General features: G+C 39.7%; 2 protein-coding genes across 2 annotated transcripts; both read left to right on the forward strand.

Annotated features, from left to right (window-relative positions):
- Window positions 1–5,183: 5,183 nt before the first annotated feature.
- LOC148565771 (uncharacterized) lies at window positions 5,184–6,936 on the forward strand. Its single transcript, XM_088487229.1, has 2 exons — window positions 5,184–5,704; window positions 6,309–6,936. The coding sequence occupies exons 1-2, from the start codon at window positions 5,184–5,186 to the stop codon at window positions 6,934–6,936; spliced, it is 1,149 nt and encodes a 382-aa protein (XP_088343355.1).
- A 504-nt stretch (window positions 6,937–7,440) lies between these two features.
- LOC110272089 (uncharacterized) lies at window positions 7,441–8,004 on the forward strand. Its single transcript, XM_021123905.1, has one exon. The coding sequence runs from the start codon at window positions 7,441–7,443 to the stop codon at window positions 8,002–8,004; it is 564 nt and encodes a 187-aa protein (XP_020979564.1).
- The last annotated feature ends 9,966 nt before the right edge of the window (window positions 8,005–17,970 follow it).

Below are 17,970 nucleotides of genomic sequence, written 5' to 3' on the forward strand. Positions count from 1 at the left end.
CATTTTATCAAACACTTGGTAAGCATAAAAGAAGAACATAGTAAATCAACAACAAGAATGAAATCTAACAACAATTATTGAAAGGAATTAACAACAACAATCAAGGAAATCACAATTATCATGAATTACCTCAAATTGCATTATTGAAAGAAAATAAAGAGAACAAAAGTATCTCAATTACAAAACCTAGAAACAAAATAAGAGAAATTACAACAAGAGAATAGGGATAGAGAGAATAACTAAAGTGTAGCAATCATCAATTGAAGGTAGAAGTAGAAGGAGACTTGAATTAAACCTAGAACTATGAGATCCTAATCTAACCCTAATTCCTAATCCTAATTCTAGAGAGAAGAGAGAGCTTCTCTCTCTAACTCTAACTACAAAGCTAAACTAAACTAATTGGTAACTAACATATGTTTCCCTCTTCACTCCTTGGGTTAAATAGCATCAGAAATGAGTTGGATTGGGCCCACAAGGCTTTAGAATTCGTTGGCCACGTTTTGCTTTAAGTGAACTAGGTGGCAGCAACGGCGTGTGCGCGTACTTTGTGCGTGCGCGCCACCATACGTGTAGCAACTATGGCAAATCTTATATCGTTTCGAAGCCCCGGATGTTGGCTTTCCAACCCAACTGGAACCGTATCAATTGGACCTCTGTAGCTCAAGTTATGGTCATTTAAGTGCAAAGAGGTCGGCTTGACAGCTTTCCGGTTCTTTCATTTCTTCATGAGTTCTCCACCTTTTCATGCTTCTTTCTTCATTCCCTTGATCCAATCTTTGCCTTCTAAATCTGAAATCACTTAGCAAACATATCAAGGCATCTAATAGAATCAAGGAGAATTAAATTTAGCTATTTTAAGACCTAAAAAGCATATTTTCACTCTTAAGCACAATTAAAGGAGAATATACAAAACCATGCTATTTCATTGAATAAATGTGGGTAAAAGGTGATAAAATCCCCTAAATTCAATACAAGATAAACCGTCAAATTGGGGTTTGTCACCTAACAAAAAACACAAGTTCATCATCTGAATACCATCACTAGACTCACTCTCTTTTGATTCTATTTTTGACTTGAAGGCTATTCCCTTTTTCTTTGAGTCCGGATTTGTGTGTGTGGCTTCATAGGCAAGGAGTTTTTCTCTCAGCGCATCATAGGTTATAGGGATTAGGTTATTGCTCTCGGCTATGATAGTGGCAGTAGTTTTCCATTCCTTTGTGAGGCTTCTAAGAAGTTTTCTCACTAGGGTTTGTTCTGAGTAGGTTGTACCCAGAGCATCAAGGTTGTTGATTATGATTGAGAATCTCTCAAACGCTTCATCAATGCTTTCTCCATCCTTCATATTAAACATCTCGTACTCTTTTCGCAGCATATCAATCCTCGTTTCTTTGACTTGTTTAGTACCTTCGTGTGTAACCTGGAATTTTTTCCAGATTTCTTTGGCTGTCTTGTATCTAGACACCTTTCGGTACTCTTCAAAGCTGATAGCATAGTGAAGAAGGTTGATGGCTTTAGCATTTAACTCCATTTTTTTCTTGTCGTCATCATTCCATTCAATTTCTTCTTTTGGAGTCACCGCTCCATTAGCACTTATTTTTGTTGGAATCTTGGGACCGCTTACAACAATCTTCTATATGTTGTAGTCAATGGATTGAATGAAGATCCTCATCCTCTCTTTCCAGTAGGCATAGTTCTTCCCGTTGAAGAAGGGAGACCTATTGTTTGACTGGCCTTCAGTTTGAGTGTAGGCAACCGTGATTGTGCCCAAGTTGTTTGTCATTGGACCTTTGCTCCAAGCGGTGAAGCTTGATTCTTGAGACCAAGGCTCCTGATACCAATTGAAGGTTGTAGAAGACTTAGATAAGGGGGGTTGAATCTATGACCTTCTTTTACTTTAATAAAATAACCCTTTAAAACAAACTTTCAATCTGAATCTATTTGAACTCAGCAGCGGAAAATTTATGAGACAATTTCATTTTGTCTCATGAATATCAGAAAACAGAACAGAGCAGGGAAGAGAGAAGTTGACACCATCATGTATCCTGGTTCAGTTGCGTTGTGCAATGCAACCAACATCCAGTCTCCACTACAAAGTGGTGAAATTTCTACTATAGTTAAAGTATTACATACACCAATTTCACAGGATTGACACAATCCTTTCACTCTCAAGTTCTAACCTAACTTGACTTGGTTATGCTAATACCTAACTCTTCACTCTTAGTGCGCACCCAACTAAGAAAAGGGTACCTCACAGGTACAAGATACAAGACACAGAATCAACCTAAAGAAATCTGAAATCACTCTAGGCTTTTCACTCAAGTGTATCACTATACCTCTTTCCACTCTTAGGCTTTTACTTGAGCTCTCTCATTCTGTCATTTACCTCAAGAAATTACAGAAAGATAAACATTAAAAAGAAAATTACAATCTGTAAAACATAAAGGAGATTAATGCTTCAATAACCTCTTTGCTATGTGATAAACCAGATTTGCTTGCCTTTGATTCAGTTCCTCATTCTGGCAGAATGCTCATTTGACTAGAAAGCACTGTCCAAATTGATGAACTTCTTCAGAGAACTCTTCTCAGAACATAAACCTCAACACACTGGTTTTCTCTCCTTGGCTTCAGAATGATGAACAATCTTCTTTTCTATCTCCTTGCATGTTGTTAAGTTGCTTTCTCCTAGGTCAACTCCTTGAGCTGTGTGTTACCAACTTACCACATCACTTTTTCCAGTTAATCCTCATATTAGGAACTTTGGTTCTGACCTTCTTCCTTGACCGAAAGCCACAGGACAATAGAGAAAAAATATTTTCAATGGTAAATCCAGATCTAAGCCATTAAAACATTACTTGGTCCCCAAGATACAAATTTGACCATAGATTTGTAGCAGAGCTTAACAGAGATTACTTTCTTTATTTATCTCAATTTGGAGTGGCAGAGAGTTGGGAAAGAGGAGAAGAAAGCAATATGCATGCAAGAGGAAATAAGTTACCTTTGACCTCTGCTTTAGCCTGATGTGGTTTGATTTGGGTGATTAGACTTATGCCTTTCTTGCTTAATCCTTCTCTTTCTTTCTTCTTTGGTGAACAGCTTAGAAACTAAGCTTTCTCTCTCTTTCTCTAAGTTCTGACCAAAGAGAAAAAAGTGAACGTTGCTTTTGGTGAAAGCAATTTGAAGTGATTTGCTTAAGAGATGAAATCGGGCTTGGGTTGGTTCTTTTCAAGTTCAGCCCGTTTGCTTTCTATTCATCACCTTTGGTTTTATTTTCCATCCAATTAGGCTTCTGCTTTGTTTTTCTTTGGCCTGCAACACTTAATCAAATTCAATTAAAAATTAATTGGGTGTTTAACCCACTAAAAATAATGTTTGTCATCATCAAATTGATTTAGTTGATTTCTTAACTCAACAAGAACAAATGAAAAACAACAAGAAGAAAATAAAGAAGAAGAAAAGCGTAAAGCAAGAATCACAGAGAAACTAATGGAAAAACTGGCATGTCTGTCAATAGTGGACTCCTCTGAGGCCGACATTAGAAAAGATAATAGCCAGGCCCCTGCGATAACACTCCCAGGAACCTTCTCACCGGAGAGGGATCTTAAAGATGGGATCAAAAAGGGGAAGGAACTCCATGAGTTTATAGGAAAAAAACCATAGAAATCAACAAACAAGAGAAATGACAAACCAGAGAAGAAACAAGGCCAGCCTTGGAAATGAGTGTGAAGGAGAATATGGTGACTGAAAAGGAAGCAAACTGGAAAGATAGGGAAAAGAAGAAAGAAGATGGAATTCCACTACAGGAAATTACAAACTCAAGCAAAGGAGAGAATGCAAGCACGGCAAGGAGATGGAAGAAACAAGCTAGAGAAATACCAAATGATACAGAGAGAAAAATAGAAAAAGAAAACAAGGCACAAAAAAGGAAAGTCCAAAAAACAATTCTCTGGAAATAAAACAGAAATTGTGGAGGCTGCAAAGCAGCCCCGCCAAAACCAATGAAGATCTTAAGCTGAAATTGTCGTGGGCTTGGAAACCCATGGAGAGTTAAAGCTCTAAACAAGCTCATTAAAAACAAGCTCCCAACCTAGTCTTCTTAATAGAGACTAGGCAAAAGGTGAATGAGATGATGAGATTAAGATATAAGGGTGGAATGAACAACATTATCGGTGTGGACTACAGAGGTGATGGAAGATAAAGGGCGTGGATTGGCTGTTTTATGGGATAGGTCTCTGGAGGTTGAGATGATTTATATGTCAAACAACCATGTTGACATGGAAGTGAGAGTAGCGGGTAGCGGTACTTGTTGGAGGGCAATGGGCTTCTATGGCTTCTCTGAGAGCCAAAATAAACAGGAAAGCTGGGAACTCTTGAGAACACTTGGGCAAACATCTGATATGCCATGGATAATATTCGGTGACTTCAACCAAGTGATGAGACAACAAGAGAAGCAAGGGGGAAACCAAGTGAATTATTCCTAAATTAGAGACTTCCAAGAAGCGGCACAAACGTGTGGATTGCTTGATTTGGGATATGTGGGCTACCTTTTTACATGGTCCAATGGACAAGATGGTGAGAAGAACATACAAGAGAGAATAGACAGAGTCTTTGCTAATAGAGAGAGGTCTGCAACATTTCCAAAGACGATGATCCAGCACCTGTTCAGATATAAATTAGACCACTGTCCGATCTTGATGGACCTAGCCGGTGAAGTATGGAAGAGGAAGAATGGTCCTAGAAGATTTAGGTTCGAGGAGATATGGTTGTCAAATGAAGAATGTGAAACAGTAGTGAAGGAGGCTTGGGAGTCTTGCCAAGGAAGCATTCAAGAAAGGATTGGAAGTTGTAGCAAGAAATTAGACCATTGGGGACAACAAAATTTTGGTGACATTCCAAGAAGAGTGAGGAGAGCCCAAGAGAGGATCAATCAACTAAATTCTATCTCCTAAACAGAAGATGTGATAAAAGAAACAAAGGAGAAAGAAGCAGAATTAGATGAGCTATTGAAGATGGAAAAAGTATGGTGGAGCCAAAGATCAAGAGCGACCTGGTTGAAGCACGGAGACAGAAATTCAAAATTTTTCCACCAAAAAGCATCACAAAGAAGAAAAAGGAATAGAATTGAAGCGATCACAGACGATGTAGGCATAAGGTATGAAGATGAAGATAAGATAGAAGAGGTCATGATGGGCTTTTTCGAAAATCTGTTCAAATCAGAAGAAACACAGAATGAGAAGAAAGTGGCTGATGTGGTTAAGGGGAGGATAAACAAGGACAGATTCAAGACTCTCAATGCGGCATTCACAAAAGAGGAGATTTTCCAAGGCCTTCAACAGATGCATCCTACAAAAGCACCGGGCCCGGATGGATTACCGGAAATTTTCTATCAAAGAATGTGGAAAACTGTGGGAGATCAAGTGGCAAATGCAGTGCTTAAGATTTTGAATGAAGGAGCAGATCCGATACCTATTTACCAAACCCACATCTGTTTGATACCAAAAGTTGAGAAGCTGAAGCATACAAGGGAATATAGACCAATATCCCTGTGTAACGTCATCTTCAAATTAGCAACTAAAACTTTGGCAAATAGGCTGAAGTCAATCCTTTCACAAATAGTTGAAGAAAATCAAAGTGCATTTGTCCCGAGTAGGCTTATAACAGATAATGGTATGATTGTGTTTGAAGCTTTCCATTACATGAAGAAAAGGTTAAAAGGAAGAAGAGGTCTTAATATGAAGAAAGCATATGATCGAGTGGAATGGAGCTTCCTAAGAGAGGTCCTGATCTCAATGGGGTTCCCAAACAAGTGGTGCAAAAAGTTTAGAATTTCATTAGCACTACCTCCTTTTCAATACTATTAAATGGTACCCCTTCCAAAAGCTTCAAGCCATCAAGAGGATTGAGGCAAGGGGACTCCCTATCCCCATACCTCTTTATCCTCTATGCTGAAGCCCTATCGGGAACCCTTATTAAGGCACAAAACAGTAGGCTGATCCACGGAATTAGAATCTCAAGGAATGGACCTGAAATAAACCATCTATTCCTCGCCGACGATAGTATACTCTTCACTAGAGCCACTAACCGAGACATTCAAGCCACCAAGGAAGGCCTGATTGCATACCAGAGGGCCTCGGGACAGCGAATAAACTTGGAAAAATCGGAGTTATCTTTTAGCCAAAACATACCAACTAACAGACAGAAGCTTATCCAAGAATGTTTGGAGATAAAGGCTGTACAAAGACATTCCAAGTATCTAGGGCTTCCTACTTTTGTTGGGAGATCTAAGAAATAGGTTTTTGAGCATGTCCAAGACATAGTGTGGAAGAAGTTGAAGGGGTGGAAGGAGAAGTGTCTATCGAGGGTGGGAAAAGAGGTGCTCATCAAGTCCGTCACGCAATCGATCCCAACATACATAATGGGATGCTTCAAACTTCCGGGCGGCCTATGCTAGCATATTGTGTCTATGACCAACAGATTCTATTGGGGCTCAAAGAACGGAGAAAGAAAGATTCATTGGATAAAATGGGACAAGATGTGCCTACCAAAATAGAGCGAAGGATTGGGATTCAGAGATATCGAAGCTTTCAATATGGCATTTCTTGCAAACAAAGTTGGAGATTGATTAGGAACCCAGATTCATTAGCAGCCAAAACCATAGAATGCAAGTACTTTAATAAAAAAAATTTTCTAAGCTCGAAGATTGGTTTCACACCAAACTATACTTGGAGGAGCATTTGGCAAGCAAAAGGAGTGTTGGAAAGGGGAGGTTGTTGGGAAGTTGGAAACGGAAACAATATCAAGATCTGGAAGGACCCCTTGTTCCCAAAACGAAATGGATCAAAAGTTTGGTCCCCTCCAAAGATTCTTGAAGCAGATGCAACAATTGCAAAGCTGATGGCAACAGATGCCAAAGAATGGAATAAAAGGCTAATAAACTAGATATTCCTAAATTTTGAAGCAAAACAGATTGTCAAAATTCCTATTCCCAGGTCAGATTAACCAGACAGGTTTATTTGGAAGAAAGCTAGAGATGGAAATTTCAAAGTCAAACTGGCCTATCATGAAATAAAAATCCAAAACAAGAACCAACCATACAATTCAAGCATAGACCAAGAGGAAGAGAATACCTGGAAGTAACTATGGAAAATTAAAGCTCACCTAAGAATACTGAACTTCATGTGGAGACTCTTACACTGCTCCTTGCCAATGAAGAAGAGCCTGATGAACAGAAGAGGAATTAATTGTTCACCGATCTGCACCAGATGCTAGAATGAGGAAGAGACTGAGGAGCACATCTTCAGGGATTGCGAATTTGCAAAAAGATTCTGGTTTGCCTCCCCGTTCACCCTTAGAACTGAAGCTGGAAGGGACACAAACCTGAAAAAATGGATAATGAGTACAATAGAGATTCTTTAGAAAGAAGAAAAGGGAATGTTCTGTACCATGCTGAATCAATTGTGGAAGGCGAGAAACTCCATGGTGTTTGAGGAAAGGGTGTTGCAGATCGAAGAAGAATTGGAAAAAGTTAGATCCCTCTTTAAGGAATTTTGGCAAACCCAGATCAGAGAGGAAACGAGGACAAGAAGGAATGAACAGGAGCATCCATTAATGCAAAATTGGGAGTGCCCACCAAACTCTGACTTGAAAGTTAATGTTGACACTGCAATCTTCAGAAATTTTAATGGTGGTGTGGGAGTGGTAGTTAGAGACAATTGGGACCAAATAATGGCAGTAGCTTCATGGGTCATACCATACCCACTTGAACCACGAGAGGCAGAGGCTTATGCAGCCTTTGTTGGTATAAAATTAGCAATGGAGTGTTATTTTACTAATATTATATTAGAGAGTGACAATATAGGTAGTGAATGCTCTCAAAAAGCAGGTAATTTGGACTCTTGTTTTGGAACTTTCATTATTGATGCCCTAGACCTAGTAAGTAATTTTAGATCAGTTAGTTTCAATCATGTAAAGAGAGGTGGAAACAAAATTGCTCATGAACTAGCATAATTAGCACCTACCAATCCAAATTCTGTGTGGATAGAGGATGCTCCTGTTCATGTACTCAATTTGGTTTGCTGGACCTTTTGGTTCCCGTTAAATGAATTCCCTCCCTTTCCAGTTAAAAAAAACTAGCACTTGGGCCAGTTGGTAAACAGCTTAGTTAAACTCCTTTTGATAAAATAACTTAAACAATAAATGACTATATTAAAAGTAACTTATAAATAAGTTATTTTGTTTTTGAGTTTTTAGCTCTAAAAATGCTTATTTTATAGAAATATGATAAAAAGTAGTAGTATTATGAGAGAAGTCTTTTTTTTTAACTTCTCTATAAACTCCTAAATAGCTTCTTAGAAAGCTGCAATTTGGTTTTGAAAATTGCACCAGACATTAATACTACTACTTTTCATAAGTCAAAAGTTCAAAAAAGTTACTTTTGAAGTTTCCCAAATGGGTCCCTAATCTATAAAAGAAAAGTGAGTAATCTCACATTATTAGATGTAATTTCACATCATTAAAAATATTAATAATAGCTAATTAATAACTATAAATTACAAAATTTGCTGGCCTCCTAACATTGCTCCGTTGTAAATTATAGGGATGACAAACAGGCCGAAATGCCGTCAGCCAACTAGTGTAATTCAGGATTTTTTATTTTAATAAATAAATTAATTATAATAATTACTGAAATAAATAATTTAAAAAATATTTACCGAAATAAATACCACTCTCTTATCTCGTTTACAGTGTAAACGAGATGTACGTATCTGTAAATATAAAAATATATTTTCTGAAAATAACAAAAATATTAATAATATCAATAATTCAAACTTTTAGCATGCAATTAGTACTTAAAAATATTGGTAGAAGAGATTAAATTGGATATGTTTCGTCAATTAGTACTCAAAAAAAGTACATAAAAAATTTTAGATTAAATTATAGATCGAATTGGATTGATTTAAAAATAAAAAACTCGTACAATGTTCAAGTTCCATGATGAGAATAAATACGGTAATTATGCCCACTCTAGAAATTGAAAGAGGGGAAGCGTTAAATTGATGGATAAATAAAATAGAAAAAAGAATGGGGAAATAAGCGTTTTAATTGTGTGTTAGGGAGATAAATAAAACAAGAGAAAGAGTGGGAGATAACCATTTGCCAATTATTAGGAGAGGTTGATGGGGATAAATAAAATAGAAGAAAAGTAGGAGATAACCGTTTGCCAATCGTTAGGAGAGGTTTGTCAATTGTTAAGAGAGGTTGATAGGAATAAATAAAACAGAGGAAGAGTGGGAGATAATCGTTTCAATTCTCTTCTCATTTTTTTCTGTTTTATTTATCGTGCATCAACTTCATGTTTCCCATCCTTTAAATATATTCTGATACAACAAACAAAATTTGAAATATATATGTTCCTACCCTGGCCCAATACAATAGCCAGGCTCAATCAAGTTTAAAAAGCCCAATCCAAAGGGTTGGCCTTCACTGATCACCCGACTTCCCCAAAAGAAGTCGGATTCGACATGAGCTCGCAGATGACACTTATTCAAATAAGTAACTACCTCCTAAAATCTCTCATCCACTTCTAAAAAAGATATCTCAACAACCCTAAGATAAGAGGACGATTATCCAGCATCAGAAGTGGAACTACTCCAACGGTGTTTATTGGCTCACCATCTATAAATACACTGAAGCACTTAGGTAAAACTAAGTTTTAATACTCTAACCTGCTTACCCCCTTGCTAACTTAGGCATTGGAGTGTCTTTGCAAGTACCACCTCCCATCTCTTGGAACACACAACTCGAACGGAGGCTCCCAAACATAAAATAAGTCGGATTCCACCCTCTTCTAGTGCTTGGGCCTTACAAATAGGACCAACTACCATCCGGTTCTAGGTAAGCCCAGGAACATTGGCGCCAATGCTGGGGACCTGGAAGATCGACCAACGATGGCAGACGACCAACAAGAAGATGGACATACCGCATCGAAGTCTGAGCAAGAGCATTAAGACGCAGTCAACAACGGCAGAGCAATAATATCCTTATAAGGAATGGAAAGACAGCATGGTGAAGGCCCCTCCAATACACAGGGACCAAAAAAGATCTCCTCTGTTGACCTAATGGGACTATTACATGGTCACCAAGGTCGATTGGAGCAGCTCGAATAAGAACTAGAACGACAGCGCGAAGCGGAATAAAGCTTAAGGAGAGAAATCGAGCGACGAAGAGAGCTTGAGAAAAAAACTCTCAAGGCTGGAATCCAATCTCCAAAATAAGGATTGCCGCAGAGATCGAGAAGACACCCCTTTAGGGGAAGAGGACCCATTCATCGAAGATAACATGAGAGCTAAAGTTCCCAGAAACTTTAAGAGCCTTGACATGGACCTGTATGACGGGACGACTGACCCGAAGCACCACCTCAGTAATTTCAAGTGTCGGATGTACTTAGCCGACACATCAGACGCCACTCACTGTAAGGCTTTTCCGAAAACTCTAACAAAGGCGGCCATAAAGTGGTTCAATGGCCTTCCCCCAAGGTCGGTAACCAGCTTCAATGATCTCTCACGCAAGTTCCTAGTGCGATTTTCAATCCAAAAAGACAAGGTCAAGCACACTCCTAGCCTGCTAGGAGTAAAATAGGAGGTCGGAGAACCCCTAAAAGGCTACACAGAAAGGTTCAACAAAGCGTGCTTGGAAATCCAAGATTTGCCTACCGAAGCAGTAATAATGGGCCTCGTTAATGGACTCTAAGAAGGACCCTTCTCCCAGTCCATCTCAAAGAGACACCTGACTTCCTTAAGCGATGTGCAGGAACGAGCTGAAAAGTACGTCAATATGGAAGAAAACGCCAGGTTAAGAGAACCTAACTGTCGACTAGGGCATCCCAACCAACCAAAAGAAAAGGAGAGGCAACCCAAGATAAAAGAAGAAATCGGGTCTGAAAGGCCCAGAGATATCATTCCTACACTCCCCTACGAGTTTCCCTGGTAGATGTTTAGAGGGAAATCTGTCATACTGAAAAGCTGCCTCCCCCATGAACAATCAAGAACAAAAAGGGGGAAGCTGCAATGAATACTGTGAGTATCATAAGTTGTATGGACACTCCACTAATGATTTCTATGACCTGAAAAATGTGATAGAAAATTTGGACAGAGAAGGTCGGTTAGACAGATATCAAATGGAAAGGTCGGACAATCATGGGAAGAGAAAAAGAGACGATGAAGGTCACAGATGAAGAAGTCCGCCCCTACAAACCCCCGAACGACATATACATATGATATCGGGAGGCTTTGTAGGAGGAGGGGTGACCAAATCATCTAAAAAAAGGCACTTGAAAGAAGTTTACCAAGTCGAGAATGAAGGACCCGACCTTCCAACCATTTCTTTCACCAAAGAGGACGTACAGCGTATTGTACCTGGGCATGACGACCCAGTAGTAATCACCATGATTCTCGCCAACGCTCACCTACATAGAACTCTGGTGGACCAAGGGAGCTCAACGAACATCTTGTTCAAACCAGCATTTGATAAGTTGAGATTGGACGAGAAAGAGTTAAGGGCCTACCCTGACACTCTCTTTAGATTAGGAGACACTCCCATTAAGCCGCTGGGTTTCATCTCCCTGCACACCACTTTTGGAAAAGGGACGAAATCCAAAACTTTAAGCATCGACTTCATCATCGTCAATCTAGCTTCTGCCTACAATGCTTTAATAGGAAGAATGACCCTAAATTGGCTTGGAGCAGTGGTTTCTACCCCCCATCTCTGCATGAAGTTCCCAACACCGGAAGGGATCGCTACCATCAGAGGAGATCAGAAGTTGGCGAGAAAGTGTTACAATAAAAGCCTTAACCTGAGAGATAAAGGCAAAGAAGTCAATACCATCGAGCTCGAAGGAGTCCAAGTTAAAGAAGAGCTACGACCACAGCCAGGAGGAAGGACCGAAGAAGCACAGATCGGGCAAGAGGTCGGAAAAAATACCAACATAGGAGCTAGTTTAGCAATGGATCTGAAGCAGAAACTGGTACAACTCCTACAGGAAAATTCCGATCTTTTTGCCAGGAAAGCTTCCGACATGCCTGGGATAGATCCCGAACTCATGTCACATAGACTGGCTATTCATCCGGGATCCCGACCTGTTCAACAAAGAAGACGGAAACTAGGACCTGAGTGGGCTCAAGTGGTCGAAGAGCAAGTACAAGCCCTATTGGAAGCAGGCTTTATTAGAGAAGTGAAGTACCCGGCCTGGTTGGCAAATATGGTGCTGGTAAAAAAACAGAATGGCAAATGGAGGATGTATGTCGATTACACGGACCTTAACAAGGCATGTCCAAAAGACCCATATCCTCTACCAAACATTGATACCCTAGTAGACTCCAGCTCGAGGTATCAATACTTGTCATTCATGGACGCTTACTCGAGGTATAACCAAATCCCGATGTATAAGCCAGACCAAGAAAAGACGTCATTCATCACGCCTAGAGCAAATTATTGCTACGTGGTCATGCCATTTGGATTAAAAAATGCAGGAGCCACCAATCAAAGGCTGATGAATAAGGTGTTTGCACCCCAGTTGGGAGAGTTAATGGAGGTGTATGTAGACGACATGCTGGTGAAAACTAAGGACGACAACAGCCTCCTGAATGACCTCTCAAAAGTCTTCGCCACCATAAGAGCACACGGGATAAGATTAAATCTCGATAAATGCACCTTCGTAGTGGAGGCCGGAAAATTTTTAGGATTTATGCTAACACAAAGGGGGATTGAAGTTAACCCCGATAAGTGTAGAGCCGTCCTAGAAATGAAGAGCCCGACTTGTTTAAAGGAAGTCCAGCAGTTGAATGGCCGACTTGCAGCTTTATCCAGGTTCTTGGCAGGATCAGCATTAAGATCCTTGCCACTTTTTCCGTACTTAGAAAAGGCTTCCAGTTCGAATGGACTCTTAAATGAAAAAAAGCATTCCTGGAGTTCAAAAGACACCTAAGCCAACCTCCAATTCTTACCTGACCAAAAGCAGGTAAAGAACTCGTATTATACTTAGTTGTTGTGGAAAAGGCTGTGGCATCAGCTTTGATATGAGAAGATGAGGTCGGACAGCATCCTGTCCATTTCACAAGCAAGGTGCTACAAGGCCCTGAACTAAAATATCAAAAACTTGAAAGTTCACATACGCCTTGATAGTAGCATCCAGAAGGCTTCGGCCTTATTTTTAATCTCACACCATAAAAGTTTAGACGAACTAGCCCATGAAGCAAATCTTTCAGAGAACAGATGTTGTAGGTAGAATGGTTCAATGGGCTATAGAGCTATTCGAGTTTGATTTGAGGTACGAAACTCGGACAGCCATCAAAGCCCAATGCCTCACTGACTTCGTGGCCGAATACGCAGGAGATTAGGAGGAGACCCCCACAACCTGGGAATTATACGTGGACGGTTCCTCCAACAAAGTTGGAAGTGGTGCAGGCATAATACTAGCTAGCCAAGAAGGAACACAAATAGATGTCTCCTTGAAATTTGAGTTCCTAGCCTCAACAATCAAGTAGATTATGAAGCCCTGATTGCTGGACTAAAGTTAGCTAAAGAAGTCGGAGCAACTAAAGTAGTCGTCTTCAGCGACTCTCAAGTCGTGACTTCTCAAATCAACGGAGAGCACCAGGCTAAAGACCAAAACATGAAAAGGTACTTAGAAAAAACTATAGAATATCTTGGGCGATTTCCTGAAACCGAGGTCAGGCATATAACTCGGGATCTCAATAGCAGAGCAGACGCCCTCTCCAAGTTGGCAAGTACCAAGCCTGGTGGAAATAATAGGAGCCTGATCCAAGAAACTCTCCAAGAACCTTTAGTCACCAAGGTAGACACCAAGCTAGCTGTCTTAGAAGTCTCCAGATTAAACCTTGGTTGGATGACTCCCTTGATCGAATACTTAAAATTCGACATCTTACCGGAGGAAAAAAAAGGCCAAGAAGATTCGAAGGGAAGCACAGAACTACACACTGGTGAAAAGTGTCCTATACAAAAGAGGAATATAGACACCATTATTAAAATGCATTCCGACTTCTAAGATAGAAGAAGTGCTAGACAAAGTACACAACAATATCTGCGGAAATCATCTCGGGGCAAGATCTTAAGCCAGAAAGGTTATTCGAGCTGGAATCTTCTGGCCGACCTTACAAAAAGATGCCACCGACTTCATGAAGAAATGTCAACCATGCCAGATGCATGCCAACTTCCACGTCGCTCCCCCATAAGAGGTAATTAGTATAACTTCTCTATGGCCTTTTGCAAAATGGGGACCGGACTTACTCGGACCTTTTCCTCAAGCACCTGGACAAGTTAAATACCTCATAGTGGGAGTAAATTATTTCATGAAGTGGATTGAAGCAGAACCTTTAGCTACCATCACAACACAGAGAAGTCGGAAGTTTCTTTATAAGAATATCATTACTAAGTTTGGAGTCCCACACTCCATCACCACAGATAATGGTACCCAATTTACCGACTCTACCTTCAGAAATTTGGTGGCCAGCATGAAGATAAAACACCAATTCACCTCGGTAGAAATTCCCAAGCAAATGGGCAAGTCGAAGCTGCTAACAAAGTTATATTAGCAGGGCTTAAGAAAAGACTTCAAGAAGCAAAGGGAGCTTGTGCTGAAGAGCTCCCCCAAGTATTGTGGGCCTACCGAATACACCTCATTCTACTACTGGAGAGACACCCTTTTGACTCGCCTATGGCATAGAAGCCATGATCCCTGTAGAGATCAACGAACAAAGTCCAAGGGTGAGATTTTACGATGAGGTCGGCAACGTTAAAGCTCACAAAGAAAAACTCGAGTTACTCCCTGAAATCCGAGAACAAGCCCAGATACGAGAAGCAGCGTTGAAGCAAAGGATAACGAACAAATACAACAAAAAGGTCATTCGAAGAAGCTTCGCCTCAGACGACTTGGTCCTGATCAGAAATGACATCAGTGTAAACAAGTCGAGCGACGGGAAGCTCGCGGCAAACTAGAAGGGACCCTACAAGATAATTGAAGTCTTAGGAAAAGGGTACTATAAGGTGTCCGACCTAGGAGGATCAGAGCTTCCCAAATTGTGGCACGCTTGTAATATGAAGAGATATTATAGCTAGAAGTGAACCTCGCTCCCTGATGTGCTCTTTTTTCCGACTCCATGGTTTTTTCCCAGAAAAGGGTTTTCCTGGAGGGGGTTTTAACGAGGCACCACAGCGAGGGCTAAGGGGTAGAAATTCCAAACCCTTAGTAGCAAAAGCATCCTTGAAATCCTTGAAAATTCATATCACATTCAGTAATAATATCTTTCTTTATATTATTCTCTTATCTTTCTGACGTTGAGATTTTTTGCTAGTAAAGAATTTCATAAAAACAGTTGCGTTGTAGATATAGTCTCTAAACCAACAAAAATCCCTTCGTACAAACGTTTGGTTGTCACAAGTAACAAACCCCTTAAAAATTGTTAACCGAGTATTCAAACTTCGGGTCGTCTTCTCAAGGAACTGCAAGGAAGTATGTTCTTATTATTGGCTATAAAGGTTGTAATCGGGGTTTAGAAGGTGAGAAGCAAGTGATTTGAATGACAAGTAAAGTAAATGGCAATTAAAATAAATAAGTACTGTAAAGCAAACTTTTGGCAAGGTAAGAGAAATTGGAAGTCCAACTTAGTTATCTCTCTCAACAATAATGAAAGTTGAATCTAAATTCCACTTAGTTAACCCTTACTAAAGCAAAGGAAAGTCAAGGGACTAATTAGTTTGACCTTCGAATCCTATTTATTTCCTAAGAAAAAGTTGGGATTATTGAAGTTCAGTTTAATTAGCAAGATAACGATTATCAATTATGCTGGGGTTGATAACTATTGAGTTACTGATTTCTTAACCAGGACCAAAAGGGGAAAAAGTAAATTGCTGGAATAAAATATCTTCAGATCGGAAACAATGATAACATAAATTAAAAAGAGCAATCATAAACTGAAAATACCTCAATTATCATTAATTCAAATAATAATCTGTAACATGGAATAATTCATAAATTTAATTATAAAAGTATATAATCAACTCAAGTGCTGGAATAAATAAAAGTGAAAGGGAAGCTAAAATAAAGAAACGTAAAACCTGGATCGAGAGTCACTCTTACAAACTAAGAGAAGTCCTAAATCCTAAGAGAGAGAGAGGAGAGAACCTCTCTCAAGACTAAATATAAATCATGGGAAGTAAAAATTGGCGAGCTCTCTTTTGAATGGATGCATTCCCCCACTTTATAGCCTCTAGTCTGTGTGTTCTGTACTTGGATCTGGGCCAAAAGGGCTTCAGAAATCGCTGGGGGCGTATTCTGTAAATTCTGATACGTGGCCTCTGTCACGCGTCCGCGTGGGTCACGCGGTCGCGTCATCTGGAGTTTTCCTTGTGGCGCGGTCGCGTCCGTCACGCGTCCGCATCGAATGCGCTATGCTCAAGTCGCGCGGCCGCGTCAGTCATGCGGCCTGTAACACCTAACTATTAAAATGTCACGCTTCCGGCTGCGCCACTCTAATAGCTCGAGTATTACGATGACTTTTTAAATATTTAATAGTAAAACATGAGCCTGTTTAAAACTTAAAAACCGAATATTCAAAACTTCTATCCATCCATTATAGTACTGTTTACACTACTTACAAATAATACATAAATATATATACATCATACCAATATGCAAACTTTACATATGAAAACTCCTATCCCTCTTGCAAAAACTGCTAGAAATAAAGGCGAGGGAAAGACAAAAACTAAGATAATACAAAATAATGACGAATAAACAGAAAATGAATATAACTCTTCTAAAGCTCCGTCGCCCATATCCTGAAAAGGGAAAAACCTATAGGGGAGTGAGAACATCGTCCTCGAAAGGGTTCTCACTATAGGGTTACAGAATTGTTATAGTAAGACATGAGAATAAAACCGTTTATTAAGGTACAGTGATTAATAACCGCCTTATGCTTCTTTTCAAAACCAAAGATTTAATATTCAAAATCCGAAATTCTTTCTAAAAGGGAAAGCTGTTAATTTCTCATAAATCTAAAAGCCTTTTTTTAAAAGTTTTTCCTAGACAGCATGAATGACCAAACTGTTCCAAGCATAGGCTCATTAAGTCTATGCTGAACCAGTTTAGTTTTTCATCCTTTTCTAACCCAAAGCACAAACCAAACACAGCTTTCAGCCCATGTCATAATCAATCATGGCTCTAGGCCCAAGCAACCAATCAACAACCAATTCATCATAATCCAACTAATTTTCAGTCACAAACACAAATAAGAAGATTCAAACACAATCAAGCAGCTATGTCAAGTAGAGCAATTAGAAATTAAATATAACTATTCACATAGGCAAACCAATTACAATATGCACACCCAAACAATGTCATATAAGTGCATATGATGCATGTCTGTCCTACTGGCCATGAGCTCACGCGTCGGTTATATTGCCAGACCCGACTCGGATAAGCGGGATTAAACCACCATCCTTATCCGTAGGTTCCACAAGCAAGCGGGATTAAACCACCATCCTTGCCCGGAACACGCAAGTGGGATTTAACCACCGTCCTTGCCAAATAATTTATCAGTATGTGAGCGGGACAAAACCACCATCCTCACTGCAGGCGGGACAAAACCACCATCACTGCACAACGGTTTACGCACTAAGCAAGCGGGACTATACCACCATCCTTGCCAGGCCAGAAATCCTCATCATATTTTCAATAATATCCATAATCAATCAGGCTTAAAATCTTATTTCAAAATAAATCATTCTTGCCCCCATTTACTTTCAATAATCAACATATTCAAGGGCCACCTTTCCTCAATTCAATTTCCTTTCAAAACAAAGTCACCTTTAAATTCTCTTCTGAAAACTCAAAATCATTCATTCTAAGTCAGAATTTGGTCATCAAACTCCTCAACAGTCTCAAGACTTTAGGAGAAA

Source organism: Arachis ipaensis, chromosome B5, assembly GCF_059453495.1.
Source record: "Arachis ipaensis isolate K30076 ecotype BB chromosome B5, ASM5945349v1, whole genome shotgun sequence".
In the NCBI taxonomy this organism is placed as follows: Eukaryota; Viridiplantae; Streptophyta; class Magnoliopsida; order Fabales; family Fabaceae; genus Arachis; species Arachis ipaensis.

Coding starts and splice junctions, on each gene's coding strand:
- LOC148565771 (XM_088487229.1), top strand. CDS start 5,184: ATGGGCTTTTTCGAAAATCTGTTCAAATCAGAAGAAACACAGAATGAG. Junction 5,705..6,308: donor TTCCATTACATGAAGAAAAG/GTTAAAAGGAAG, acceptor AGCATGTCCAAG/ACATAGTGTGGAAGAAGTTG.
- LOC110272089 (XM_021123905.1), top strand. CDS start 7,441: ATGCTGAATCAATTGTGGAAGGCGAGAAACTCCATGGTGTTTGAGGAA.